Raw genomic sequence first — 25,246 nt, 5'->3', positions numbered from 1 at the left:
GCAAAACACCATTAAACTAAAGAGAATATTGTAGTGTCTGTGTCCTTCAGGCACTGAACTGTAAGATGAAAGACAACAAAAATATCTTAGGACTTCTGCAAATTCTAAATTTACCCACATTCTCACAATTTATCCAAATTCTCATCCATATGAGAATGGAGCTTCTAAAGGAGCTTTTAGGTCTTGCATAGGTAAAGAGATGCTCCTATGATGAGAAACAATGAATCTGTCATCTAGTCCTTAGGGACTCATGGAAAAGACAGTCCAGAAATACCCTGTTCTGATTCTGTATTAACTAAGAAAGTAGCTAAAGAAAAAAATATATATTTTTTCTGATATTGGTCTCAACTGATGGCAATAGGAATAGTTGTTTCCTCGACCTCAAATTGCCCACGTTGATGAGTGACAGATATTCGTATATTCAGATATTGGTCCAGCCAACTGAACTATGTGGAATTCATTATTTGAATGAGAGATTTTCATAGGCTTTTTTTTTTTTTTTTATAAGGGAGTTGACATAGGAACAGACCTACGAAAATAATCTGCTCTAGCTATTGCTTCTGTATATGAAGTTTATATATATATACATAAATGTATGTGGGATTACATTTTACCTGGTGGAAGTACTGCTCTCTCATTTCAGAAGATACCTGATTCATGCAGAGAATGAAAAAATACTAATGATAGAAATTTGGCTTTTGCTTTTAAGTATTTTTTCTGTTAATTTTGAGATACACTGTAGATGTTTCATGCTCATTCATATTTCTAAATTACTGTGCCTACTTGCTTCTCAGAAGAGGAGAATATTCCATATGGTTTTTGACTAGATAGGCTGCACTTACCTTTTACAGATCACATGTAAAAGAGTTTTCTCCATATGATTGTACAAATCTTTCACAGTAACTGACAGTTCAAAATGTAAAACTAAGACTCAGAGAAAACATCAGATGTTGGCTACTGTGTAGGGACTTTGAATTTACAAGAAACTACTGGATACGGATCATCTTTTTACTACTGTTTTCTGTGCAATATTTGAAATATAAATACCATCATTTTTTATTACAAAAATCCTAAAACATAAGAAAGCCTTCAGGGACTGTAGTCCAACATTTGTATATCATTGAAATATCCAATGTGAAACTACACACAGGAATTTATTTGTGATAAATGTGCTAAAATGAATGATAAATATGATAAATGATAAATGAAATAGCATACTTGCCTAGCTGAAGTATAACTCTGCATCATGCTAATATACATTTATTTTAATGTGTCTTGTATCAAGTGTTTTAACATGATGTCTCATAAGGAAACAGCACAGTGGAAACTATTTGTACAGAACCTTAGAGAGTACAGGGGGACATTTTGTGATGCATGAGACCCTTCAGGTATTAGCACTTCAGACATTGATATGTGGAATTTCAAGCAAGGAAATGCTGATGAATGACCTCTTTGTTCAGTTAACAAAGGCCAGGCATTTATTTATTTATTTTTCTCAGTTTTACTTACCTTCTGGAAGGCAGAGGTGAGCCTTCTGGAGTCCAGAATTTTACACAACAGCAACTGAAGACAAACAGAGCAGCTGGGGAATTTGTCAGTTCTTATGGCTGATTGAAAAGGGATACAGGACATGGCTCACTCATATTTTAGCTGCTTCCAACTGCCTTATATTTAAATTCTTCTTAGTAGTAGTAGACTTATGAGATGATAGCAACCATTAATTAAATTAAAACTCATCTGGGAAGCTCAGTAATAAAGTAGGTAGAAGAAGAAACAGTAAGTGTATGAAACAAAACACAAATCTGGTTGGACCTGCCCAAAGCTTGGGAATTATTCCTGCTTCTGACAGTCTGCTCAATGCGTTGTGTTTCCTCACGCATTGTCCCATGGAAGAGTTGTCCCTGGAAAAGAAATAATGTATAATATGCTCAGAAATAAATGGTTAAATTGTTAATTATTCCAGATTAACTTTCCATTGGAAGCTATTTCACTTTTAAAACACTAACTTTAGAAAAAATCACCTCAAAACAGTACGTCCCCATCTCATTCTAATGTATTTAGCTAAACTGTAATGTATGTGTTCAAAATTCTTTGTAAATAAAACTGTTTTCTAGTGTTGGATTTGTTGTTGTTTATTCTATTTATTTATTTATTTTGTATATGGGACAATACTATTTAAAATAAAGCTATACGATGAAGCAGAAGCAGGAGGGAGAAAAAAGATAAAGCTGGACACCTTCAGTTCTGTAGATCTCAAATGGAAATTGTCCATTGTTTCACAATCAGCTTCTTTTAGACTTAGCACATCTTACTCCCAGTGATTAATCCCCTACAGGATTGCTTATATTCTTGTAATGATCAGACTATTTCTCTCTGTAAGGAAAGTTTTAATTTTTGGAGTATTTAACCTGAATGTAGTCTGTTGCTAGGGAAATAGTGGCATTATTTCTCTTATTCACTCTTATTTGCTTGTATTTTAATTGTTTTAGCTACAGGCACCACATTTAATAATTATATTAAGCTTCAGTGTTTCTGCTAGCAGATGACACAGACACAATAGGAAATCTTTCTCCCTAGGTACTTTTGCAAAGCTATGCATACAAATTCTACTCAATGAAAAAGGAGAAATTAATCTGTATATTACTTATTTTGGAAATACAGACGATGGCTGAAACCAAATCTTTCAAATACATATAACTATTTTTGGTGTGGTCAATTGTGGTCAGTCATGTAGCTCACAAAACAACTTTTTTTTCTTTTTTTTTTCTTTTTTTTCTTTTTTTTTTTTTCTTTTGTGTGTATTGCAGGTAGCATAGTGTACCTTGGGATGATGGTGGGGGCATTCTTCTGGGGAGGCTTGGCAGACAAGGTGGGAAGGAGACAGTCACTCCTGATATGCATGTCTGTCAATGGATTCTTTGCCTTCCTTTCATCATTTGTCCAGGGGTATGGCTTCTTCCTCTTCTGTCGATTGTTTTCTGGATTTGGGTAAGCTCCTCTGGTTTTGTTCATTTCTACAATTGTGTGGTTAATAAAAGTCTTCTATTTGCAAAAGTTCATTATTTAATGCAGAAATATAGCCTGTGTCAGGGGTGAGGGAATTAATCAATGCAGCTACTAAAATTGTAAACAAAAACTAGAAGGAGAAGAATAATGATCTTAGGGGAAAGACACAGACTGAAAAGTGTAAAATTGAGATCTGTTCTCATCCTGCAACCGACTTGCTTTGTGAACTTGATTAACTTGCTTAACTGTTTTATATCTCAGCTTCTCTATGTATTGTCTATTAATTAAGCAGTATAATACTCCCCTCATAGGTTTAAGATTCCAGTAATATTTATAAATTTTCTAATGCCTTTGTGTGCCAAATATTGTTTATAACACCACTGTAGTCAAGATTGTCAAATTTAAAATTGGGCCTTATATCTTGCCAAACATTATTGCTCTTTCCATAAGGAGAAGCTTTGTGGCCCTGTATTTGCTTTACTTTTCTTTTAATTTAAATAACTTCTCACTTGGTGAAAATGTTTAAGATATTGGTCATGGCCCATTAAGTTTATCATTTTAAACTTAAAGAAGCTGAGATTGAGATGCCCAAGCTAATTAACATGACATATCTTAATTGTACCTTTATTGCACTCTTGGATAATGAAGAGTTTTGTTCTGGAGTAGTTTAGCACTTCTGGTAATTACTTGATTCAGATCAAAACCCCTCATTTATGATTCCATTGCCGGCCACTTTCATTCTTTAGAATGTTCAACGTGAAGCAGCTAGTGAGAGCACAGAACATTGTATGGTAAAACTGTGCATATGAAGTCCATTGTTTGTATGGTTTGTTGGTTCTGGTTTATGTAACCATAGTGCAAAAACACTGTTGTATGGTGTTTGCAGTTTCAGAAACCACAAGTGGTCTGAAGTAGGGTAGATCTAGACAATGACACGAAAATACAATTGCTATAGCACTAAGTACTATTAAACTGATTCAAGAAAGAGGATGAAAGTGGAAGAGGATTGAGGAACAGGATGTGGGCCGTCCTCTTGCCAGGAGAGTCTAACACCAGATTTTTAGATATGACTCTTTAGAGTCATGAGGATATGGCAACTGTTCTACTTCTTAAAATTAAAAAATAAAAAAAAAATTTAAAAAATCCCATTCAGCTTCCCTACATGTTTTTCGTTTCATAGGTCACTATCATATCTATCTATCATATCTATCTATTTCTAACTATCATTATGTTATTACTACCCAAACTTCTGCATTTTCATCAAAACTCTGACACTTTTTACAAAGCTGTTTTCACTACAGTAAGATATTCCTTGTGCCTGTATCTCTATAGCTGGTAAATGGACCATTGTTCTGAAAAAACAACCTTTGACCATGTTGCACGACACTTTCTCTCTTTCCTGATTCTGTCAAAGTCCAGAAGATTGTTGTATTCCTGCTTAATCTGCCCAGTTCATGAGGGCAGCACTTGACCCTTGTGCCATGCAGGTTTGTTTTTTTGGCAGGCATGTTTGTGCAACTGTTGGCTTTTACCCACATTGTCCCTCTTGGGATGTGTGGCAAAATACGTGTTTACCATGCTTCATGCCAAACTTGCCTGTCGGGTCTCCTCCTCACCAGAAGGAGTAGCTTTTCTAATAATAGGCAATGTCTGCAGCTTAACCCAAAATAGGTGTATATCCTCGACTGGGAAACATGTTCAGCTGTGAGTATGGTTTATGATTATCTGTCTTGGAACAAGCAGGCCCTCCTCTTATACCTTAATGTGAGTCCCCACTGTGTCCAAAGTCCTTCTACCGCATCTTTGAGAAGTGAATGAACACATAATGATAATTCACCACCATGTACAACATTAAAAAAAAACAAAAACAAAAACACTCCCCCTCCCTCCCCCCAAAAAAGCAAAATCAAGCAAACAAACAAAAACAACAAAACCAAAAACACTGACATGAACTGCAGTCATTCCACACAGCTATTACTATAGTGAGAAAGAAAAGAAAGATTTGTGGTCGGTTCCCATTTGCTATTTGAAGAAATATTTTCTCTCCAGAAGAACTTGATTCCTCTCCTTCAGATGGTATCAGATTTCCATTTTGGCCTAGATATTATCAATCATAAAAACTGCACTATTTCTTGAACCGAATCTGTCCTTCATACCCTTAAGTTGCGGAAAGGCTCTTCCCTTTTGTTCTCACTGTGTCTTTCCACTAAAATTTACATTTTTGGAGCTCTTCTTTTCCAGAATGTTCATCTGCTCATTCTCTATTAGATTAGGCATAGTTTTCACTTACCAGTGCAACTCAAGCTGGTATTTGTGTTTTGTATGGCTTTCCTCTGTTGTTGATATTTTTTTTTTGTGGTTCACTTTTGGACATGATTTTACATTGAGAGGAGCTATAATAACAACAGACACATCACATGCCAAACACCAAGAGAGAAGGGAGAGGCTAGAATATTCCTCCTACAAAGACATCAAAGTAAAATCTTTCCACCTTTAGATAGAAGGACACAAATATACCCACTGTTAGAGCATACATCTTTCACGCTGTTTCCAGATACTTGGCATCAACCTTGTGCAAGAAGGCAAGCTCTTTTTGACATCCCTCACTGAAGAACTCCCAGATATTTTTGCCAGCTTTTAAGCCATATCTTTTTGCAGTACATCAGAAAATTGAATTAAAGAGCTTGAATTAAACCCTAAATGTTTACTGCATTCTTTACTACATCCCACATCTTGCTTGAATGGAAAGGAAATTCTGTCAGTTATACAGGAATATGCATTCAACTAAATTTTTCTCAATCTCTCCTCGTTTTAGAGATCCTGCCTTTGGCCAGCAGATGCCAGTTCCCCTTTCTTAATGAAAGACATTGGATATATATCACTGTTATCAATGGAGGTGGCTTTGTTCCAGTAATTTGGTGTGCATTAGAGCCCAAATATTAAATATGAATAATTTTAATCAAAGAATTGAATGTTTTGTTTTAAAGGCAAAAGAGTATTGTTATGCAGATTGGAGATATGCTTTCTGAAGGGTCAGAGAGTTAACTGGACAACTTCTGATAATTAAAAGTCAATTAAATATTAAGAAGTATTCATGAGATACGAAATCATGAGACATAAGGTGAAGGGATTTTAAACTGCTCTTCTATCTTCTAGAAAATACAAAAATATATGTAAATATATGAAGAAGCATGAACAATAAAATCAGTATCTGATAGAAGAATTTATTTATAGAAAATAGTACAAAACAGATTATCCTCAGATTCTCTTGTAGACCAAACATGTTTACAGAGGTAAACTGATCAGGAAAAAACAATCAATCAATAGCAACAACAACAAACAATCCACCTTCTGATCATGTTTTGCATCTGGAAAACTTTAAACTATTAAAAGTTTTACATCCCTCTTCTCCCCCCAAGAAGAATTATTTGGAATAAAAACAGTATAAATAATATTAAGATACTGCTTGGTAAAAGGTGTTGAGGGATATAAGTCTCAAAGGTGAACTTAAGCTAGTGAAAAGAATAAAGAAATATTGGGTAGTCTGCAAAATCATTTCCATTTGTGGAAAAAATATCATAACTGTTATTCCTCCATTGATTAATCCAAAATCTAAAATCAAAAGGGATTTGAATCCCAAAGTCAGATAAAGGTCTAGCAAGGCTTTTGACATGGTTTCCTACAATGTAGAAACAGCTAGAGAAGAAACTGTGAGCTGTATTCATCATTAGTCAGTGGGGAGAAGGGGGGGAAAGGGGGAAATGTGCTAAAATTATCATCAAAAAGCACCTTGTTAGATCTGTCTTTGTCAAAGTAAATTTCCTCTAATACCAGAATATGACTCATAATATCACTACTACCTTGAACGGAAAGGGAATTGTTGCCTATTCAACACTGGCACAGTGAAATATTAATCTCAACTAGAGAATTTTATCTAACGTCTACTGCAGAAAGTTATATTTTTTCACCTTTTTTTTTTTTTGGTACTTTTAGATAATTTTAGATGCAGTTTTCCATGTACAACAACTTAGTTTAGAATAACATGTTTAAAAGTACTCTATACATTTGTATTAGCCCAGCAAATTTGATTTAGGTTGCCTTGAAGTAAACAGAGAGATGATACATTTTCCCAAAATGTATCATATTTATCTAGCCCAAATGTTGCTTCTAAAAGTAATCAAAGTTTTCATGTTGTATTAAGGTAACTGAAATAAATATATATCCTGAGGCCAACCACAGTTTAAAAACTATTCAACCAACACTGAAATGATTCTTTTTCATGAGGGAAGTATGAAAGCTTAAACAAACATGTCTTAATTTACAAACCAAGCATTATGTCCAGAATACAGAGACTTCTTTTAGTTTGCTACAAACACCAGTTTGACCAAATGTCTTCTTAAGATCCACAGAAATATTAGTAAACTTGGCTTAGATGTGGTGAATTTATATAACCAAAAGCCAATACAAAGCCTGTCATATCCTGTGAATAAGTCTTTCTTAATATTTACTATCATATAGTATTTATTTTCCACAAGATGTTAGACTAGACTCACCTTCAGACAGCCTTTTTATCCCTTTCTCAGAAAACCTCTCTGCAAAGCTACCTGCAGTAGTCCTTCTACATTACTGGGATCTATAAAGAACTGGTGTCAACATCATAGCGTTCAACTCATCATTTAGATCTTGCCCAAATTCCTCACAACTTTGTGGGGATCAGCAGTTACCAAAAATCCAGATCTGTAGATGAAGTTTCTTGTAACAAGCAATTTTGAGGTCATTGTGTAAATCTACCCAAGCTGACATTTACTACCATTTTTGTATGTTGTGTGCAGCGGCAAGTAACTCCTACAGATGTTTATATCCCCCTTCTCTAAATGACCAAGACAGGAAGAACAGCCAGTGTTCTGTATGCATAGCAACTTTCAAAAGATTCCAGCAGAGATGGGCCATGTGAACACAGCACAATTGCACAACACAGCTACACAAGCAGTTGCTGTCAAGGACTTCAGATCTTGACCAACAGGCAACATTTATAATTGTATGCCATCAGTATTCATTATTACATTGTACTTATCTTTTACTTCTTTACGCTTATTTGCTCTGTTTCTTTCTCGTGTGCCTTCTTACCCTCAAGGGGTTGTAATCCTTTTGACTTTAATTCCTCTGCAAACTCCAGCTGCCTCCCACCCATGGCTATCAGTAGTTGTACACTGAGAGCTAATGAATAGCTCTGCAGGTGACTGGCTTCAAAGCTGATAGTGTATGCCAAAAAGGCTGATATGTTTCTCAGGCAAGCCAAGGAAGCGGTTAGCAAGGTATGAGCTTTCCAAATAGCTTTGATTCCAGGCCTTTCTTTCTCTTCAGTCGTTAAAGGTTGACTGATGTAAACCTGACACAGCTGGGAGAAAAAAGGTCTGTCCTAAGACTGTGAAGACAAGAGGACAATGTTCTAATGGGAAAGGAAGATTATATGAGAGAGAAAGACTGGAAGAGTGAAACACAGAAATAAGGTAGAACCTATACAATAGAAAACTCAAAAGAGAAAGTAAAAACTTGAAAAGAGAAATGAAAAAGAGGAAGAAAGAGATCTGCAAAAGACCAAGAGTTCATAAACAGTCACAGAATTGAACAACCCAGGCTGGAATGGGCTTTGAAAGATCATCATGTCCAACCTTAATGGGAAAAGGGAGATTAGATGAGATGATCTAGCACCCTGTCCATTCACATTTTGAAAGCCTCTGTTGAAGGGGATTCTATCATGCCTCTGGCGAGGTTGTTCCAGTGACTGACTGTTTTCACTGTAACAAATTACTTTCTTACATGAAGATGAAATCTCTTCCAGTGCAGTTTGTACCCATTACCCCTTGTTTTCTCCATGTGGATCCTTGTGAAAAAGAGAACCCCCTTCCTCTTTGTAGCCACCCATTAAGTACTGGCTGCCCTTCAAATACTGGAGCACTGCAATAAGATCTGCCTTGAGCCTTCTTTTCTCCAGGGTGAAAAGACCTAACTGCTTCAGCCTTTCCTCATAGGACAGGTTCTCCAGCCCTCTGATCATATTTGTGGCCATCCTTTGGACACTCTTCAGTCTGTCTGTGTCTTTTTGAACTCTGGGGACCAGAACTGGACACTGCGCCAGGTGTGACCTGACAAGTGCTGAGTAGAGTGTGACGATCACACCTGTATCTCTGCTAGTAATGTCCCTGTAGATGCAGAAATGTTTCTGTGCTTATCTGGCATATCTAACTGAATAAGTACTGCAAGCAAATTCTTTGCAATTATATGCTTGTATTTGACATAAAATCTGACTTGTCTTTTTTTTTTTTTTTAGTAGTGTTGGAAAAATTTGTGGACTTAATTATTTACTCATCAGTTTCCTTCAGAACTAACAGTATTTTAGAATTCTGTAAATAATCATACATGAGTCTATCACAGCGAGTCTCGCTATTGATAGCATATAGGTCACGTGTGTACCTAGAAGACAACTTCTCTAGCATGCATAGTCCAATCAGGCACTTGGATTTAAAAATAGGTAGAATGATCAGCAATGCGTGGCCTGCAGCATGCTGCTGTTTTGTAGGACATTACCCAGCAGTTTGCAAGGTGAACAAGTTGATCTGGGTACTTGCTTTTGCATATCTTGCCAATCTAGAGGAAGTTCTGGGAGGAAAATAACAAAGATGTTTTTAATTGGACTTTTGGAAGTGGAAGTAAAAACTGGTTAAGAAGAAGAGGAAAAAGTAGGTGCAAGTGAACAAAAGAAGGTGGTGGGCTGCTTCCATGTCCCAGGAGCATAGCAGTGAATCTGTGTTTAGAACTCTGACACTTAACAGATCACCAGTAAAAAACTTGCAAACGTCAACACAGACACAATCTTTACTCTGAGCCTAGATCTTAACTATATTTGTAAAAGAAGAAGACAAGATATTTCAGAACAACATTCTGCCTCATATAGTTAGTATTCTATAAGGTGGTGTGTTTTTTTACATTCCCCTCTTCCTTTCCCCTCCATTGTCTTTCTTCCTTATATACTTTTGCTTTTCAAGACACTTTGCTTAGTGTATCTGCCAATAAGCAAAGGCTCTCTGAAGTCAGTGGCTCCAGGATGTTTTTTATTTATTTATTTATTTTCCAACTGTCACACTGTGCAGTTGCCAAAATCTGTTGTGACAAATCATGGCTCTGAAGGTAGATTTGCAGGCATTTATTTATGACAACATAAGTGCAAATGTACTGTAGTTCATTGTTTGTTTCATTAAATTCTGTTCTCCTAGGGTGCATCATTTATATCTCTTTTTGATTTTCCCCTCCCAATAAGTTCACAGAACAAATATGAATAGAAAGTGTACAGAAATAGCACTATAAAAGCATGGCCTGAGCCCTGGAGGGTGAGAATTTATTGCTGTAAGCCACTTAAACTTTAGGAACTGGAGAGCCTACAGGCTCTATAGCACCACTGAGCTAGTAGGGCTTCTTCATTGCAGTAAAAAGAGCTGTGATTCCACCCTCTGTTTCTCATCCTGGGCTTCCAGGACAACCTCTCAGGACAATCTCCCTCATTGTGAGAGAGCGATACCCTGGTGAAACTTTTTAGTGTTTTTACCCATGAGAAGAACACAAGATACAGTCCTCACATGGGCACTCTATCTGTACACCTAACAAGAAATCACGGAGGTACAAACCTCTGCCGAACTTGCAGAGAATGTTAGCAACTTCAGCTATGGCAAATACTAATTTTAAAGGTAAGAGTTGACTGGCAGTACTTTGTAGAGACTTTGTAGTACTTTGTAGTAGAGCTATCTAGGAGGAAATGACAGAACAGTAGTCCCCTAAACAAATTAACTTCTCAGTGCAGTGTTTCATTGCAATACCTGAGGACACCTTGAAGTAAACAATATTGCATTGACAATAAATTGCAATAAACAATATTGCACTGAAATACCATTTCTGTATTCATCTTTTACTTTTTATACTTGTTTTAATCTGTTCTAAATTCCTTCTTTTTGCTCCCAGTTTGGCAGTTGCTGAAACAGCAGCATAAATACACATTTATCTTTAAAACTGAGTTAAAAATTTCAACCATGAAAGTCATTACTTCTTTAAAGGATGTAATCTGGTATATCTGAATATCTGTTCAAAATTCACAGGTATTTTCTTTAGCAGGAAATTAAAGCCCACAAAGACTTAATCTGTTGTGGAACATTTGACAGTTTGCATTGGTAGTGAGGAGTTAAATACAGTAAAAGATTATTTGAAACCTAGTACTGACAATAATACATAATTTGAGTTATAATAAATTTTGCAAAACCAAGTTGAAGTCTTTTTTTTCACTTCTTTTTAAAAATTGTTTTTATTTTTTTACTCTGTGAAGAAGTGTGGATATTTTATGAATACATAGCCACTCCCATAAAAAATTTAAGCCCATCATGGGCTTAGCAAATCACGTGGTGCAACTGAATAGAACATCTTTTTAAAATATGCATGAAATAAAATATATTAACAACATACTTGGAATTTAGTCACTTCTTGTTTGAGCACTGAAACATTGGAGTTAAGACTTAGAGACATATCTATTATTCTTTGGGAAAATGACTAATATTTTCAGTTAAATTGAATGTATTTTGACATTTGTCATTAGATTGCTATGATTACAGGATTTTTGTAACAGTGAAAGTCAATGCATTGTGTTGGTTTCTGTTTCAGCAGCCAGCACATTGACAACCCATTTGAATCACCGAATAAGTTGAATTGTATATAGAGTTTTCAAAGAAATCTTTGACAAAAATTGCATCCAAACTGGTGAAAGTTTTCTAAATAGTTCTTCAGTACATGGTGCAATTTGAGAAAAAAACACTCTTGCTAGGAAAGCTGCTTGTAGTTTGGGTTTTAAATGACTTTATCCAAACTTTAACTAGTTGTTACTCTCCTTTAATGTATGGTATATATTTCATTTTAGAATTGGTGGAGCTGTGCCAATAGTTTTCTCCTATTTTTCGGAAGTTCTTGCTCGGGAGAAACGAGGCGAACATCTGAGTTGGCTCTGTATGTTTTGGATGATTGGTGGTATCTATGCATCTGCAATGGCTTGGGCAATAATTCCTCATTATGGTAAGAAAAACATTTCCTTGCAATTCTTCATTCTTATACTGTGAAAGTAAAGCTCTTCAGTTAGAGTTTAAACATGGTACTATATGTCTGTTCTCAAAATACTAACCCTGTTATTAAGAAAAAATGATTCCTTTGCAGGAAGTTAGGAGAACAGAACATTAACTAAATAAAAATATATTTTAAAATTAATATATTAATGCAAAAATTACCCCATAGCCATGCTTAGTCAGATTCTATAAATTTACTAGAAACATGGACAAATAGAAGTATGAGTAACCTGGGCAAGTGGAATGTATCCCTGCCTATGACGGGGCGGGGGGGGGGGGCAGAATTACATGACCTTTGAGGTTCCTTCCAAGCCAAACCTTTCTATGATCCTGTGAGTCTGTGATTCTATGGTAACTGGTATTTTTTTGAAACTGGAGAAAATATGTGACACGGATAAATTAAAGAAATTAAAGAAGATAGCTTTTAAAATGTTGAGTATAAAAGTTCTGCTAGCTTTTTTGTTTATTTATTTGAAACAGAAATTAAATGCCAATTATACACGCTTGAGAAGGAAGTGTAAGGATCATCTTAATGTTTGTGGTGGCACTTCTGAATATAAAACCATATTGAATTTCTTAGTGGATCTTTTTAATGGTGTAGGAATCAGAAATCAAATAAAGTGTAGGGATACTGTAAAAATACTGTAGGGATAAATGAAGGCAAATAAGACAAAAAGATTACAGTGATTGAAATTATATGAACATGCAATATATACTGCTTTGTGAAAGAACTCTTTACTGCCCTGACGTAGTCAAACATTATATGGAGATACAGGTTTGAATCAGTCTTCTGGGCTTGTGTTTTGGAAAAGTGCTCATGGGTCTCCAGGGTGGCTGGGACTGCTCAGTGGTTTTTAAAAATAAGGCTCTGTAAGCACTTGTCGGTGGCATTCTTCAAAACAAGTAGAGCAACGTCATGAATTAGCTAGCGTGCAGAGCAGTTTTCTTAAGCCAGGCACTGATATTTATTGAAGTTGGATTGTGCAAAAGAGGAAAAATTCAGAAGGTTTGCCCAAAGTGATTGGAACATTTAACAGACAGCAAGGCCCAGAAATAAATTATAACCATGCAGACTAATCAAATATCTAGACTGTAACATGAAAACTAATTTTAGACTGGACATACAGCCTGAATCTCTGTCCTTAACCTTGCCTTTTGGCTTTGAATTCCTGAAATCAGAGAGGAATCTTTGCTGATAAGGCATGATGTGGATATATATATATATGTATTTAATTAGTCAGTTGTTCTGGGTGCCTTTTTTTTTTATTTCCTTTATATTTTTATTTTCTTTATCTTTCAGTGGAAAATACAAATATTATGACAGATTGATTTGAATAGGTTGTCTAATTTGACTATAGATTTCATAACTAACTCTACAACCTTTACTGAGGTGCTTTCAGAAATGTCACATGGCAATATTTCTCAATGAATAACAATACACAACTTTACATTAAAGCCGTGACACTGGAGGGGATAATTTTCTTCTTTCTTTAGCAGTGGAAGAGTATCAGCAAATAAAAGCCATGTTGCGTTGTTTTGGTTTTGTGTGTGTGTATTTCACCACAGTATCTAGGAAATCACTTCAGACAGAGTAACACAAAAAAAAAAATAAATTAAAAGACTGTATTCTTCAGCTTTAGCCATATAAATCACTCTCCTTGCAGTATATTAAGAAAAGACTTAATAGCCAAAGGAAGGGCTGAAAAAGGAACCTATAAACAACAGACACAATTCTTTCCCACAGGAAAAGAAATAAGCTTACACATGATTTTGGAAAATTTAATCAGAATATATATGTGGGTTTGAATGAGGTCTTTCAAAATTATTTTTACTGTAAATTAGACCTCTTCTTTATGTTGTCAACGTTAAAGTCTGTGTCTTACTGCCTGGTACAAGTGTGGAATTGTTCTGCTCAGGACCAGGCATAAACTGCTTCATTTTCATGATTGCATGCTGAGTTCACAGGCGCTGCCAAGTGTTCCCAGGGCAAATGCTGCTCTGGTACTGGGGAGGATACATTAACACAATACTGTACCCTTCTGCAAACACTCCAGGAGAGGTTAATGCAGGCTCTAGTCGCTTCACCGTTTGTATCAAGTGCATTCATGAGGACTCCTGTGAGAGCATTTTCTCCTTCAGGATTTCCACATAGTTTCCACATGATTATTTTGCCAAAATTAGGCAAAGATGTATCTTTTTCTCCAAACCACTTTCAGTCCTTCTCATCATTCATATATCCGCTGACCAGGAAGCAAAACTTATATTATAAACAAAGCATCCACTTATTTCTAAGGTTCATAGTGCATAGGAAATTCTGATCTCTCTGCTTCTCACTTGAGGAGCAAACAGAGTTCGTTTTTCCTAGCTAAACACTGAAATTACTCAAAGACAATGAATGAAGTTGTATCAATTGAAAAGCAATAAGCTGCCACTGAGCATAGTAGAATTATTCTTAAATGAATGGAAAAGTACCAGACCAGCAGTGTAGAATCATCTTTTTTTTTTTTTTTTTTTTTCTCTCCCTGTTTTACAAATGTATTCCTTTCATTTTTACCAATTCTTATATAAGGTACTTTAAAAAGTCCTAGATTTGCAGCTGATATACATTATCTAGCTCCAAGGCAGGCAGTGAAGCTATACTAGTTCACCTGTTGAAGATTTAGTTATACATATATATATTTTTGTGTGTGTGTGAGAAAATGAAGTCTACATTCCCTACATATTACAGTTTATCTCTGTTTCTGTTCAAGTAGCATTGGAGTGACTGAAGCCTGAGAGGAATCAGGATGATGTAGTGCTGCAGTGACCACATACTGGAAGATTAGTTTTATCTGGAAGGCAAGCAAGTTTCAGAGCTTCTTTAAGTCTATGGCTGTTGGCTTCTGTTTAAAAATTGAAAATGGATGCAGACTTGCTCAGCGTTCTTGAAAGAAGAGTTGAGGTCATAGAGAATCTATTAGAAGAAACATCTGCAGAGAAATGCTTCTAATTGCAGCCAATTAACAAAGTCCCAGACTAGGCTGTTGCGAATAAATGGCTTTATGCACAACATAGGTCAGGCTTGATAAGAAGGATAATTACCATTTTATAAACCATTTTGCAAGTGCAACTTTAAATTTAGCACAATGCTTCAAGGTGGATTACTTCTAAGACTGTCAAATGCATCAGATACACATCACAATGTTTTTTAAAATGTTCATTTTCCAAACAATGAAAAATCTTAACAGTGAGAGATTATATTTCAGCGTAAAATCCCAATAGTGATATATTACTTTTTCATTATACTTTTTATGTCTTTGTTCAAGCATAGGAACCAAGGATTCATCCAAGTTTTCCTAGCCAATTTTATCCCCTCATTAAAAAAAAATATATATATATATATAATTATCAGTTCTCTGAAAAAGTATGTTGCCTGCCATACACTATGTTATTTTTTTAAAAAAAGGTTAGTATTTTATTGTGTCATATCTCCAAAATAAAACTAGGGAATGTTGGATAAACCTTTCAGTTTATTTATACTATCAGTTTTGGTATTCTGTGCAGTTTTATGTTTGGCATATATGAGGATCCTTTTCTGACTTCATAAACACCAGAAAAATTCCCTAGATTTTTTATTTATTTATTTTTCGCTTAGCAACAGGCAACTGTTGACTTCATTGATTTATAGATCTTATTACTGAATAAGAAAGCAAACACATGACCTAGATTGCAAGGCAGAGAAGTGGAGGTGATGAGGTGTCTGACCAGGATGGTGCAGGTATCAAGGCTGCTGCATGTAAACTGCAGTTGACATTTCAAGCTCAGGAGCCAAGGGATTACGTGACAGCAATTAGAAGGCAGCAGCAGCATGTATAAAATGAGTTGCTTTTTTCTTTTTTTTTTTTATAGCATTTGTAAAATAATGTCATTTTCCTTTGCTGTTTTAAATATCAGCAAAGCTGATCAAATGTTCATAATATTTTAAGTGCATTTCTAAATTATGGGAAGGGGCCTTCATCAACATTAATTGTTACTAGTTTTTACTTAGTAAAAGTAAGTAAAACTAGTTACTAGTTGCATTTTACAGCTTGGTGGAAATGTCTACAACCAGTTAGCTAGGAGCTAGATAAGTCCGGAATATATGTGCAAGAGCAACAGTATTCACCAAAAGATTAATTTGTAAATTCAGCCCTCTGTTTTGGAGAACCTGGTGCAAAGGGATTATGCTATTGACTAAGGTCATAAAGTCCTAATAATAACAGGATTGGAAACACGTGGAATTTTTCATTTTGCAGAGTAAACAACTATTAAAACCTCAAGCTGGTCTAAGAGTGCAATACCAACACAGGTCTAATTACTTTCATAAGTCCTTAGCCCCAAAAACTCTCTTTACAGTTGTCTTTCTAAATTGTCTTTCTATGGATTTGGGATGAGTTCAGGATATGCTTACCCACATGCTAGCCCCTCATTTCTGGTGTTTACCAGGGGAGAGAGGAGACAACAATATCAAGCAGTTTTCATGTATGATCTGAGACAGATAGTCAAATTCCAACTAAATTAGTGTAGATTATCCACTAAAAGACTATGAAATTACTCTATTAATAATACAGAATCAAGAAAATGGGAAACATAACTTTCTAACATTCTCAGTGCAAAAACTCAGATGTAATTCTTTAAATTAAACATTTTATTTAGACCAGTGTCTAAATACATAACATCTGAACCATTCATTTTTCATCAGTAGATTTTTTTTTTTTCCACTTAACGAGGACCAGCCACTTGTGTTTGTAAGAAAGGTATTTAGCACCATTCTGGAAATACAAATTTGGAGGTGATAGAAGTGAAACAAGAAATCTAAGAAATAAGAATTTAAGTTCAGAATGTAAGATTTCTTTTCTAATTGTAATGTTTCTCCTTAGGTGTAAGCAGGAAAAAAATAAAGTGTTCAGCAATTTTTTCCATTACATCTGCAAAGAACTGATAACCTGTCCTGTGAATGAAAGTGAATAAGTATCTCTACTCCATTCACTAGATTTTTATTAAATTCAGAGAGCAAATTTTTGCAGAATACTTGATATATATAAACAAGCATATTAAAAATATACAATAAATATGTTATAAGCAATATATATATTATATATATAAAGATATATATATTTATTTATTAGAGAATCACTGTTTTACAATAACAAAGATCTAAAAAATGCAGACACAGAAGTCTCCAAATTATGGACTCAAACCTAAGACTTGTAAAACATTGTATTCAGAAGTTTAACTGTAACTTCTATACATAAAAGACTTAATTATCTCTCCTACTGAAAAAAAAAATGTTTTCTTTTCCTATATTATAAAATATATTTGCTCCTACTTTACTCTGAAGCTCTTTGCCTTTTACTTTTCTTCTGTCAATATGTTTAAACTAGTTTAAATGGCAGGAACTGGGATTTAGTTTAGATAGGAAAAAAGTTAAGTCTCAAAAGTTAAGTGTAATAAAATTCTAACATCTACTGTCTCACTGCTGGAGACCTGTTGAACATTCATAGCAGTACTGATACTGAAAAGTCTTTTCATGGGCACAGGAGTTCATAAATAGCCTTTATTTCAAATAGAATGTAATTGTTATTATACTGGACAAATCTATTTTGTTTTGTCAATGGCTTGTGAAGTGGTCTGAAAAACACCTTTGTTCATAGCAAAAGATTGTGGAGGTGAAGCAGATCAATTCTCCTGAGGAAATTAACATTACTGACAATCAAAAAGATATTTCATCATCTTTTTGGTAGGTGTATTACAGTAACTTCTATAGTATTTTTTGCTGTCATATTTGCTTTGTTCTTGTGTCATCCAGTTGGAGTTAAAAATGGTAAACACACATTTAAAACTACAATAAACTCCGCTTATGAATGAAGCTGTTGTGAACAATATTGTAATAAAACAGACTAGGAGGTAGGCAGAGCTGGATGCTGCCACAATGTGGATGATCTAAAGTCTCGATGTGCAGCTCACAGCATCGCAGCACCAGGCAGTGGTAATGAAGGAGTCAACCTGCCAGCATGAAAGAAACTAAACAGAGGATATGATGGACTAAAATTATTCAATGGCAATGAAGAAAGAAAAACTTTTGACTCCCTACATCAATCTTTTTATATTGAAGGTTAGTCAGTGACATGTGGCAGAAGCAGTATTGGTATAAAAAACAATTCCAGTGTTATATAGCCCCCATGGAATTATAGGGCATGGCAAATGCTTGAATAGCAATAAAAGCAAAAAGATCTTAGTGACCATGCAGCTTCTTGCACTTCTGAAGAACAGACCTGGATCCTTCTGAGAAGTGACAACCGCAATAATGGATTTGCAGAGATTTCAGTCTAGCCTGCTGGACTCCTCCCATTAAGAGAAGACAAGTGTCAGTGCATGTGGTTCAATTTATACCCATTACCCCTTGTCCTATATCACTAGTGACCACTGAGAAGAGTTTGGCCGCATCCTCTTTACATTGTCCCCTCATGTATTTATAAGATCCCCTCTCATCAGTCTCCTCTTCTCTAGGCTAAACAGGCCTGGCTTGCTTGGTCTCTCCTCAAAAGACAGATGCTCCAATCCCTTAATCATCTTCATGGCTCTATGCTGGACCCTCTCTAGAAGTTCTACATCCCTTTTGTACTGGTAAGCCCACAACTGCACACAATATTCCAGGTGTGGCCTCACCAGAGCTGAATAGAGGAGAATCACCTCTCTTGATCTGCTGTCCACACTTCTCCTGATGCAGGCTAGGATCCCATTGGCCTTCTTGACCACAAGGGCACATTGCTGGCTCATGGTCAGCCTGCTGCCCACCTGGACTCCCAGGTCCCTCTCCACAGGGCTGCTCTCCAGCAGGTCAGCCCCAAGCCTGTAGTGGTGCTTGGGGTTATTCTCCCCTAGGTGCAGGACCCTGCACTTGCCCTCATTGAGCCTCATGAGGTTCTTCTCCACCCAACTCTCTAGCCTCTCCAGGTCCCACTGAATAGCCGCACAGGCCTCTGGTGTCTCAGCCAATACGCCAAGCTTTGTATCGTCTGCAAACCTACTGAGGGTGCACTCTGTCCCTTCATCCAGGTCACTGATGAATAAGTTGAAACTCTTCTGTGGTAATATTTATTCCAAGGTGAATTCCAAGATTGTTATACAGTATTTAAATATTACATGGTATGTACTTTAGATAATATAAGAAAAAACAGATATGTTCCTGCTTTTCAGCATTTATTTCCATGGGAATTGAAACGTTGGGGGGAGCTTGTTACCAAGCCTTTTTTTTTTTTTTTTTTTTTTTTTAATTAGGTAACAGTATGGGCAACATTTTCTTTTTCTTCAAAAGTAACCCATGAATTTGGGTATTTCAAAGCACCTTTTGGCTTCATTTCTAATTAAGGATTTGGGACTATACCTGGACGAGTACAGTAAATTATTGACTACTTTGAAAAATTTAAAGTTTAACTTCATTATTACTTGTCTGTAAAACAAAAAAAAAAATCAAAACCAAAAAAAACACTGTTATTTGCCAAGTTGAGATTGCACAAATTAATACCTGTAAAGCATCTTTGTCTGTTGAAATCTATAAATTTCAAAATGTCAAAGCTGATGATGATGCTGTAAATAAGTGTCTCCTACCTAGATATTGCTGTTTTTCAGATATTTATTGTGGCATTTCTGAATTCCAAAATGTGCATTAGATGTGGGTCTGAGCATCAGAGAAACAGCTTGGTTTCTCTCATACCTGTTTTATCAGCATTTTCTTCAGCTCCCAGCATTTTATCAGAAGCAAGGTGCCCAGAACCTTGTAAATGTATTATAAAATCATGGTTTTGTCTTCAACAAAGGATCACCTAGTTCCTTCTTCCACCCCTCCTCTGTTGTAATCTGCAAAGGGGAACTTGACCATCTCTGATGCAGTGCACCTATCCAATCAAAAAAATAGGATGCACTTGTGTGATTTATAACAAAATGAGCCGTGCTTGACTGATTTCATATTGCTGCATTACTGCGGTGACTGCAGCCAAAACAGCTAGGGAAAAAATATACTCTGCAGTCACATCTACAGAGATTATTTACTGTAGTCCATTGTACATCAACATCTGATTAATGTGAACTGGAAATAGGAAAAATAGTTATGTTTGTTCAAAGCTGGAACATGCTGAAATAGGATGTCATAACTGATTTAGACATGCAAGAGGTGCATCAGTGATGTCTTCTCTAATCTTGCAGAAGGCAAATAGGAGAAAAGCATGATTAGCTGCAAAGGGAAAAAGGAATGAATGACTCATGGGTGATAAGACAAAAAGTAATGAGCTGAAATTTCTGTAAAGAGGTAGTATAAAGAACAAAACCACATTTCTAGTGGTCTGTTAGTAAAGCATCTGACTGAAACTCCTGTGGAATATTAAAATCTCAGTCACTGTAAGTCTTTAAGAAAAGACTTTAAGAAAGTATCAGTGAAATGTATTCTGAGAATATTGTAGGGGCCATCATTTGTTCTAATTCTGGAGTAAGTGGATACTCTAGATATCTCCCTCAAGGTCCCATCCACCCCTGTTTTCATAGGACTATTAAATGGATACTGTTGTTCCAGAGGGTATGGGAGAAGGATAATGAAGAAAACAAGGACAAAAAAGGAAAGAACTTCAGAAATTAAATGGAATAAAAGAGATTTATTTATTTATTTATTTATTTACTTATGAAAGAGCAACATTGCACATTCCCAACACAAGTAGGAAACTGCTTGTTTACCAAACTTTTCTAACTGGTGGCTCCAAAAGAGAGAGAGGATTTTTCTGCTGAATAAATCTTGAATAAACCTGCACTGGCTGAAAGACGCATGAAAAAGTCCATCCTTTTCTATATTAAAAATTCTGGACACATAATTAAAAGAAAATAATAATAATCTTATTCTTCTCAAACCTTTCCCTCTTACTCTACCTTTTCATGATAGGTTGGAACAAAACCAAGCGATAGCAGCAGCTGTTCTGGAAAAAGCTGAGCCCAAGACTCCTTTCTCTGTTATGCAGTAGTTTCTGTTCTTTGCATAAGATCTGTTCTCTGCAGAAGATCTCTGACTTTTATTAGTAGTCCAGAACAAAGAGATGCCAAAGAAGATGGCCTGGGGAATAGGTTCCCGTGTCTTTTCTCAGTAGTAGAAAGTCCGTGAATGCAATAATGCATCTGCAGAATTTTAAATCAATATACTAGCTTTTTTTTTTTTAACTCAGAAGAAATATTTTATCCGAATTTTAAAACAAAGAGCATCTCTTCAATTTTACCTTCTTCATACAATTGACTTTGTGACACAACTTCTGTCTTAAGAATCTGTGAATCTATTTCCACCTTAGCCAGTGGAAAATACTTTTTCAGTTTTAAAAGATGCTGGACCTCTGCTAATTTTGAATCTGCATTTGCTATGAGACGGTAATGTTGCACAAATGGAATAGATCAGACATAAAGGCATCTACTATATAATGCAACATCTGTTGATCTGCTTAGTATTCCACTAAGAGTCAAAATGATCCCCAATGTGCTGTACTTCCCCCATACTTAGTGCGTTTCCGTTAATTTTGTATCCTGCAGGCTGAAACTATATCTATACTTTTAAAATCTAAGTTAATTAAAGTGGGTACAAGGCGGTTTTAATGTTAACTTGATTTATCAACTCCTACTTATGAATAGTTCTCTGTTTGAAAAAATCCTGTGAAATTAGATTATACTAAATGCATATACTAAAAAAAAATCGTAATCTCTAAAAGCAACAAGAATGACAGAACACAGCAGAATTTAGAACAGCTGCTTATGCAAATCCAGCTAGGAAAGCAAAACAAATCACTTTGTTTATCAGTTTGCTATTTTCTGTGCCCTAATGCAGGGGTTGATATGGTCATTTAAATGTTTATATTCACAAGTGTTAGAAGCTTAAATAGCTTTTAGCACATCTACTTAATGAGCACTAAGGATTCTCTCATTAGTGAGCTACAAATATAACCTTTTGCTGGGTTGTTCAGGTTGTCTGTGAAAGAGAAAATTTGTTTATCTGGAGGTTCAGTAAGAAAACTAACAAGATGCTTTGTGAGCTGGAAAATTATAAAGCCTAGTTTCCTAGTGGTTTCTGCCCAAGTTTCAGTTGAACTGGTTACCTCCTTTCTCTCCACCCCTCCCCTATATCCTTTACAAGGGATATCACGGAATCACAGAATGGGTTAGGCTGGAAAGAACCTCTGGAGACCATCTGGTCCAACCCCCTGTTCAAGCAGGGACACTCTGTCCATGACTATGTCCAGATGGCTTTTGAAGATGTCCAAGGAGATGCTCCACAACCTCTCTGGGCAGCCTGTTCCTGCACTCAGTCATCTGCACAAGTGCTCAGTCAGTGTTCAGGACAGAACTTCTTGTGTTCCAGTTTGTGCCCATTACCTGGGCACTGGGCACCTCTGAAAAGAGCCTGGCTCTATCCTCTTCCACTCTCCCTTCAGGTATTTATAGATGTAGATAAGACCTCCGCTGAGCCTCCTCTTCTCCAGGCTGAACAATCCCATCTCTCTCGGCCTTTCCTTATAAGGGAGGTGCTCAAGTCCCTTCAGCATTTTCATTGCCCTATATTGGACTGACTCTTTCCAGTATGGTCATATTGTACTGGGGGGGGGGGGGGGGGGGGGGGGGGGGGGGGGGGGGGGGGGCGGGGCAGAAATGGACACAGAACTCCAGGTGTGGCCTCACCAATGCTGAATAGAGTTGTAACTTTCCATGCCTTCAGCATGCTCACCTCTGTGTTCACCTCTCTGGCTTAGCTGCCCTTAGGAAGGAGGTAGCACCTTTGGGCTCAGGTCAGACTTGTGTTGGTGGCAGAGCTGGTGGTGTGGCAACAGTGCAGTCATGGCATTCAGTGTGGATGGACCACTGACTTGTGCCTTTTCCTCCCTGCACTGATGGGGTCTGTCCTTGCTGCCTGGCAGCACATTTTATGCAGCATTGGGGAATGCGGTCATTTTTGAGCCTATTTCTTCCTGTCAAATTTAAAGAAAGTAGGTTAATGGCTTTAAACATTTTTGCTGGAAGAACTAGCAGACAGATGAACAAACCTCAGCCATTAACATCACTATCTAATGCCATAAACATCATTTTCCAAAGAAGCCATAGTTACAGTCAGTCATTCTTACAAAAATAAAACAACAGCATCTTCTCAGCCTTGATTTTGCTAAAACTTATTTCGTATAATGAATTGGCCTTGATTTCAAATTAAGAAAAATTACTTGAAGTTAATGAATCTGCCCTAAAAATCTGACCAGTAACTATAGTACTATAGAAATGTCTATCGTATTAGTTGTAATCCTTGCTTTTCCCTTTGAGAAATTAATGAGGTGTTAGCTCTGATGAGATTTCTTTTGTTCAATTTTTTTTTTTTAATATTATAAAGACAAAAATCTTTTGTTGTTGTCTCTGCAAATTGGATGCATAACCTATCAGTCTACAACAGAAGAAAAATTCACATAATTTGTACAAATGGGCAAAAGAAGTGGTTGTTGGTCTTGCTCTATGATTATTCAGGTACTTAAATATATTCATTTTGTCTTTAACACACTACAGCAGTACAAATTTGTTCACCTTACTTCCTTATTATTTGTCTGGCTCAGAGAACTGTTTGCTCTGAGGAGGTTAGTGATTGTCCTTTTAGCAACAGTTCCTTTTCTCTTCAATAATATATTCTGTCTGTGGGTTTTATATGCAACTGGAAGATCATTTTTCAATTTACAGTGAAGTTTCATTTATTGATAATATAATCAACTGCAGAAAGGCATTTCAATTCATTTTCAGGAATTATGTTTATATGTCTTCTCAAAGAAAAATACTAAATGCTGTTTTTGGAAATCACGACTACTTCACTGAAAGTAATGCCATCAAGGTGCATTTGTTATATATGAATACCTGAATCCAGCATCTAACTCTATTCTTTCTGCTCATATTTTTATGGTAGGGATCCATACAAAAATAAGGAAAAAACCCCTCTGTTTCCCATATAGTGTTTGTGGGAGTCTTAACAAACATGTATTTTTATGCTTTCCAAGTATGCCAGCAGAAAATATTACAAAATTGTCAAAGAGAAACAGCAAGATTTGGTAGTGAGGACTGTCAGCTCACTACCTCATCTCCTCAGCATTGGTACTGACTGAGGTGAGAAGATTTTTACCTCCCTCGATTCCTCTCTTGTTTTTTGAGTCTGTATTACCTTGTTCCCTTTCTAGAGTACAAGACCTACTTGTTTTGGGGCATTAAATGTTTTCTCCACCATCCAGCTGTTTCCTAAAGGTAGTAGTACCACATAAGAAAAAAGACAGGAACCACAGCTAAAGAGATCAAAGTAAGGCTGTTAAATTCCACCCTCACCCTGTCAGGCAGAGGGGAATCTTGTGCATTTCAGTCTGACATAATCTGAAAACATCTGATTCTTTCAAGATCTCTGAGAATTCTAGACTTTGTAAGGAAGTCATAGAGTTTTATAAAAGGAAAAAAAAATAAAAGATAATGCTCCATTTTTTAATATATTCTATTTTCCTTGATTAGTCTGATAAACATATTTTAAATATTTCAGCTGGCAAAAAGGCAAAAAGTCTCCTCTTGACTTTGGACATCTGGACTAGACTATAATTGGACATCATTACTACTTAATTTATGACGGCAAATAATATTTGTGTAGAAGTATCAGACCAAAGTTTGAATTTAGGTCTTACATTGTTCATAGTAGGTACAGAAAGACTCCATGTGGTCAGTTGATCAGTTGTTTAATTGGTTGCTGTCAGATTAGAAGAAAATTCTGAAAATGCACATCTGATCACATTATTAGATGACATAAGCTGGCTGTTTATCTGCCTCTCTCTTAGTAATAAGACATTCCTTTTTTATTTGTTTGTAATTAAAAAATAAAAGGTAATAAAACATAAATTAAATAGAAAAATAGGAAATGTGACTGACTGCAATCACAGCATTAAAGTGCGCATGAAAAACAAAGATTTTTCTTGCCAAAACTTTCCCGGCAAACAGAATATAATAAGGTTATATTTTGAAAGAGTTTATTGAATTGTGTGGAT

The 25,246-nt window shown here is 36.0% G+C and overlaps 1 protein-coding gene across 7 annotated transcripts in view; it reads left to right on the top strand.

The window, feature by feature from the left end:
- Positions 1–25,246, top strand: part of SV2C (synaptic vesicle glycoprotein 2C) — a 112,534-nt gene that overhangs the window by 47,377 nt on the left and 39,911 nt on the right. For 5 of the 7 annotated variants that reach the window (XM_048053674.2, XM_048053673.2, XM_066988144.1 and 2 more), the window contains 2 exons: positions 2,808–2,988; positions 11,963–12,114. The exons of 1 other annotated variant lie outside the window; for it this stretch is intronic. In XM_048053674.2, coding sequence (XP_047909631.1) covers positions 2,808–2,988; positions 11,963–12,114 — 333 coding nt within the window. The remainder of the gene's footprint in view (positions 1–2,807; positions 2,989–11,962; positions 12,115–25,246) is intronic. One more of the 7 variants, XM_048053680.2, reaches the window with a different exon arrangement.

This window comes from Anser cygnoides, chromosome Z (genome assembly GCF_040182565.1).
Source record: "Anser cygnoides isolate HZ-2024a breed goose chromosome Z, Taihu_goose_T2T_genome, whole genome shotgun sequence".
Taxonomy (NCBI): Eukaryota; Metazoa; Chordata; class Aves; order Anseriformes; family Anatidae; genus Anser; species Anser cygnoides.
Note: the sequence above shows the minus strand (reverse complement) of the source record. Positions and strands in the feature narration are given on the sequence as shown.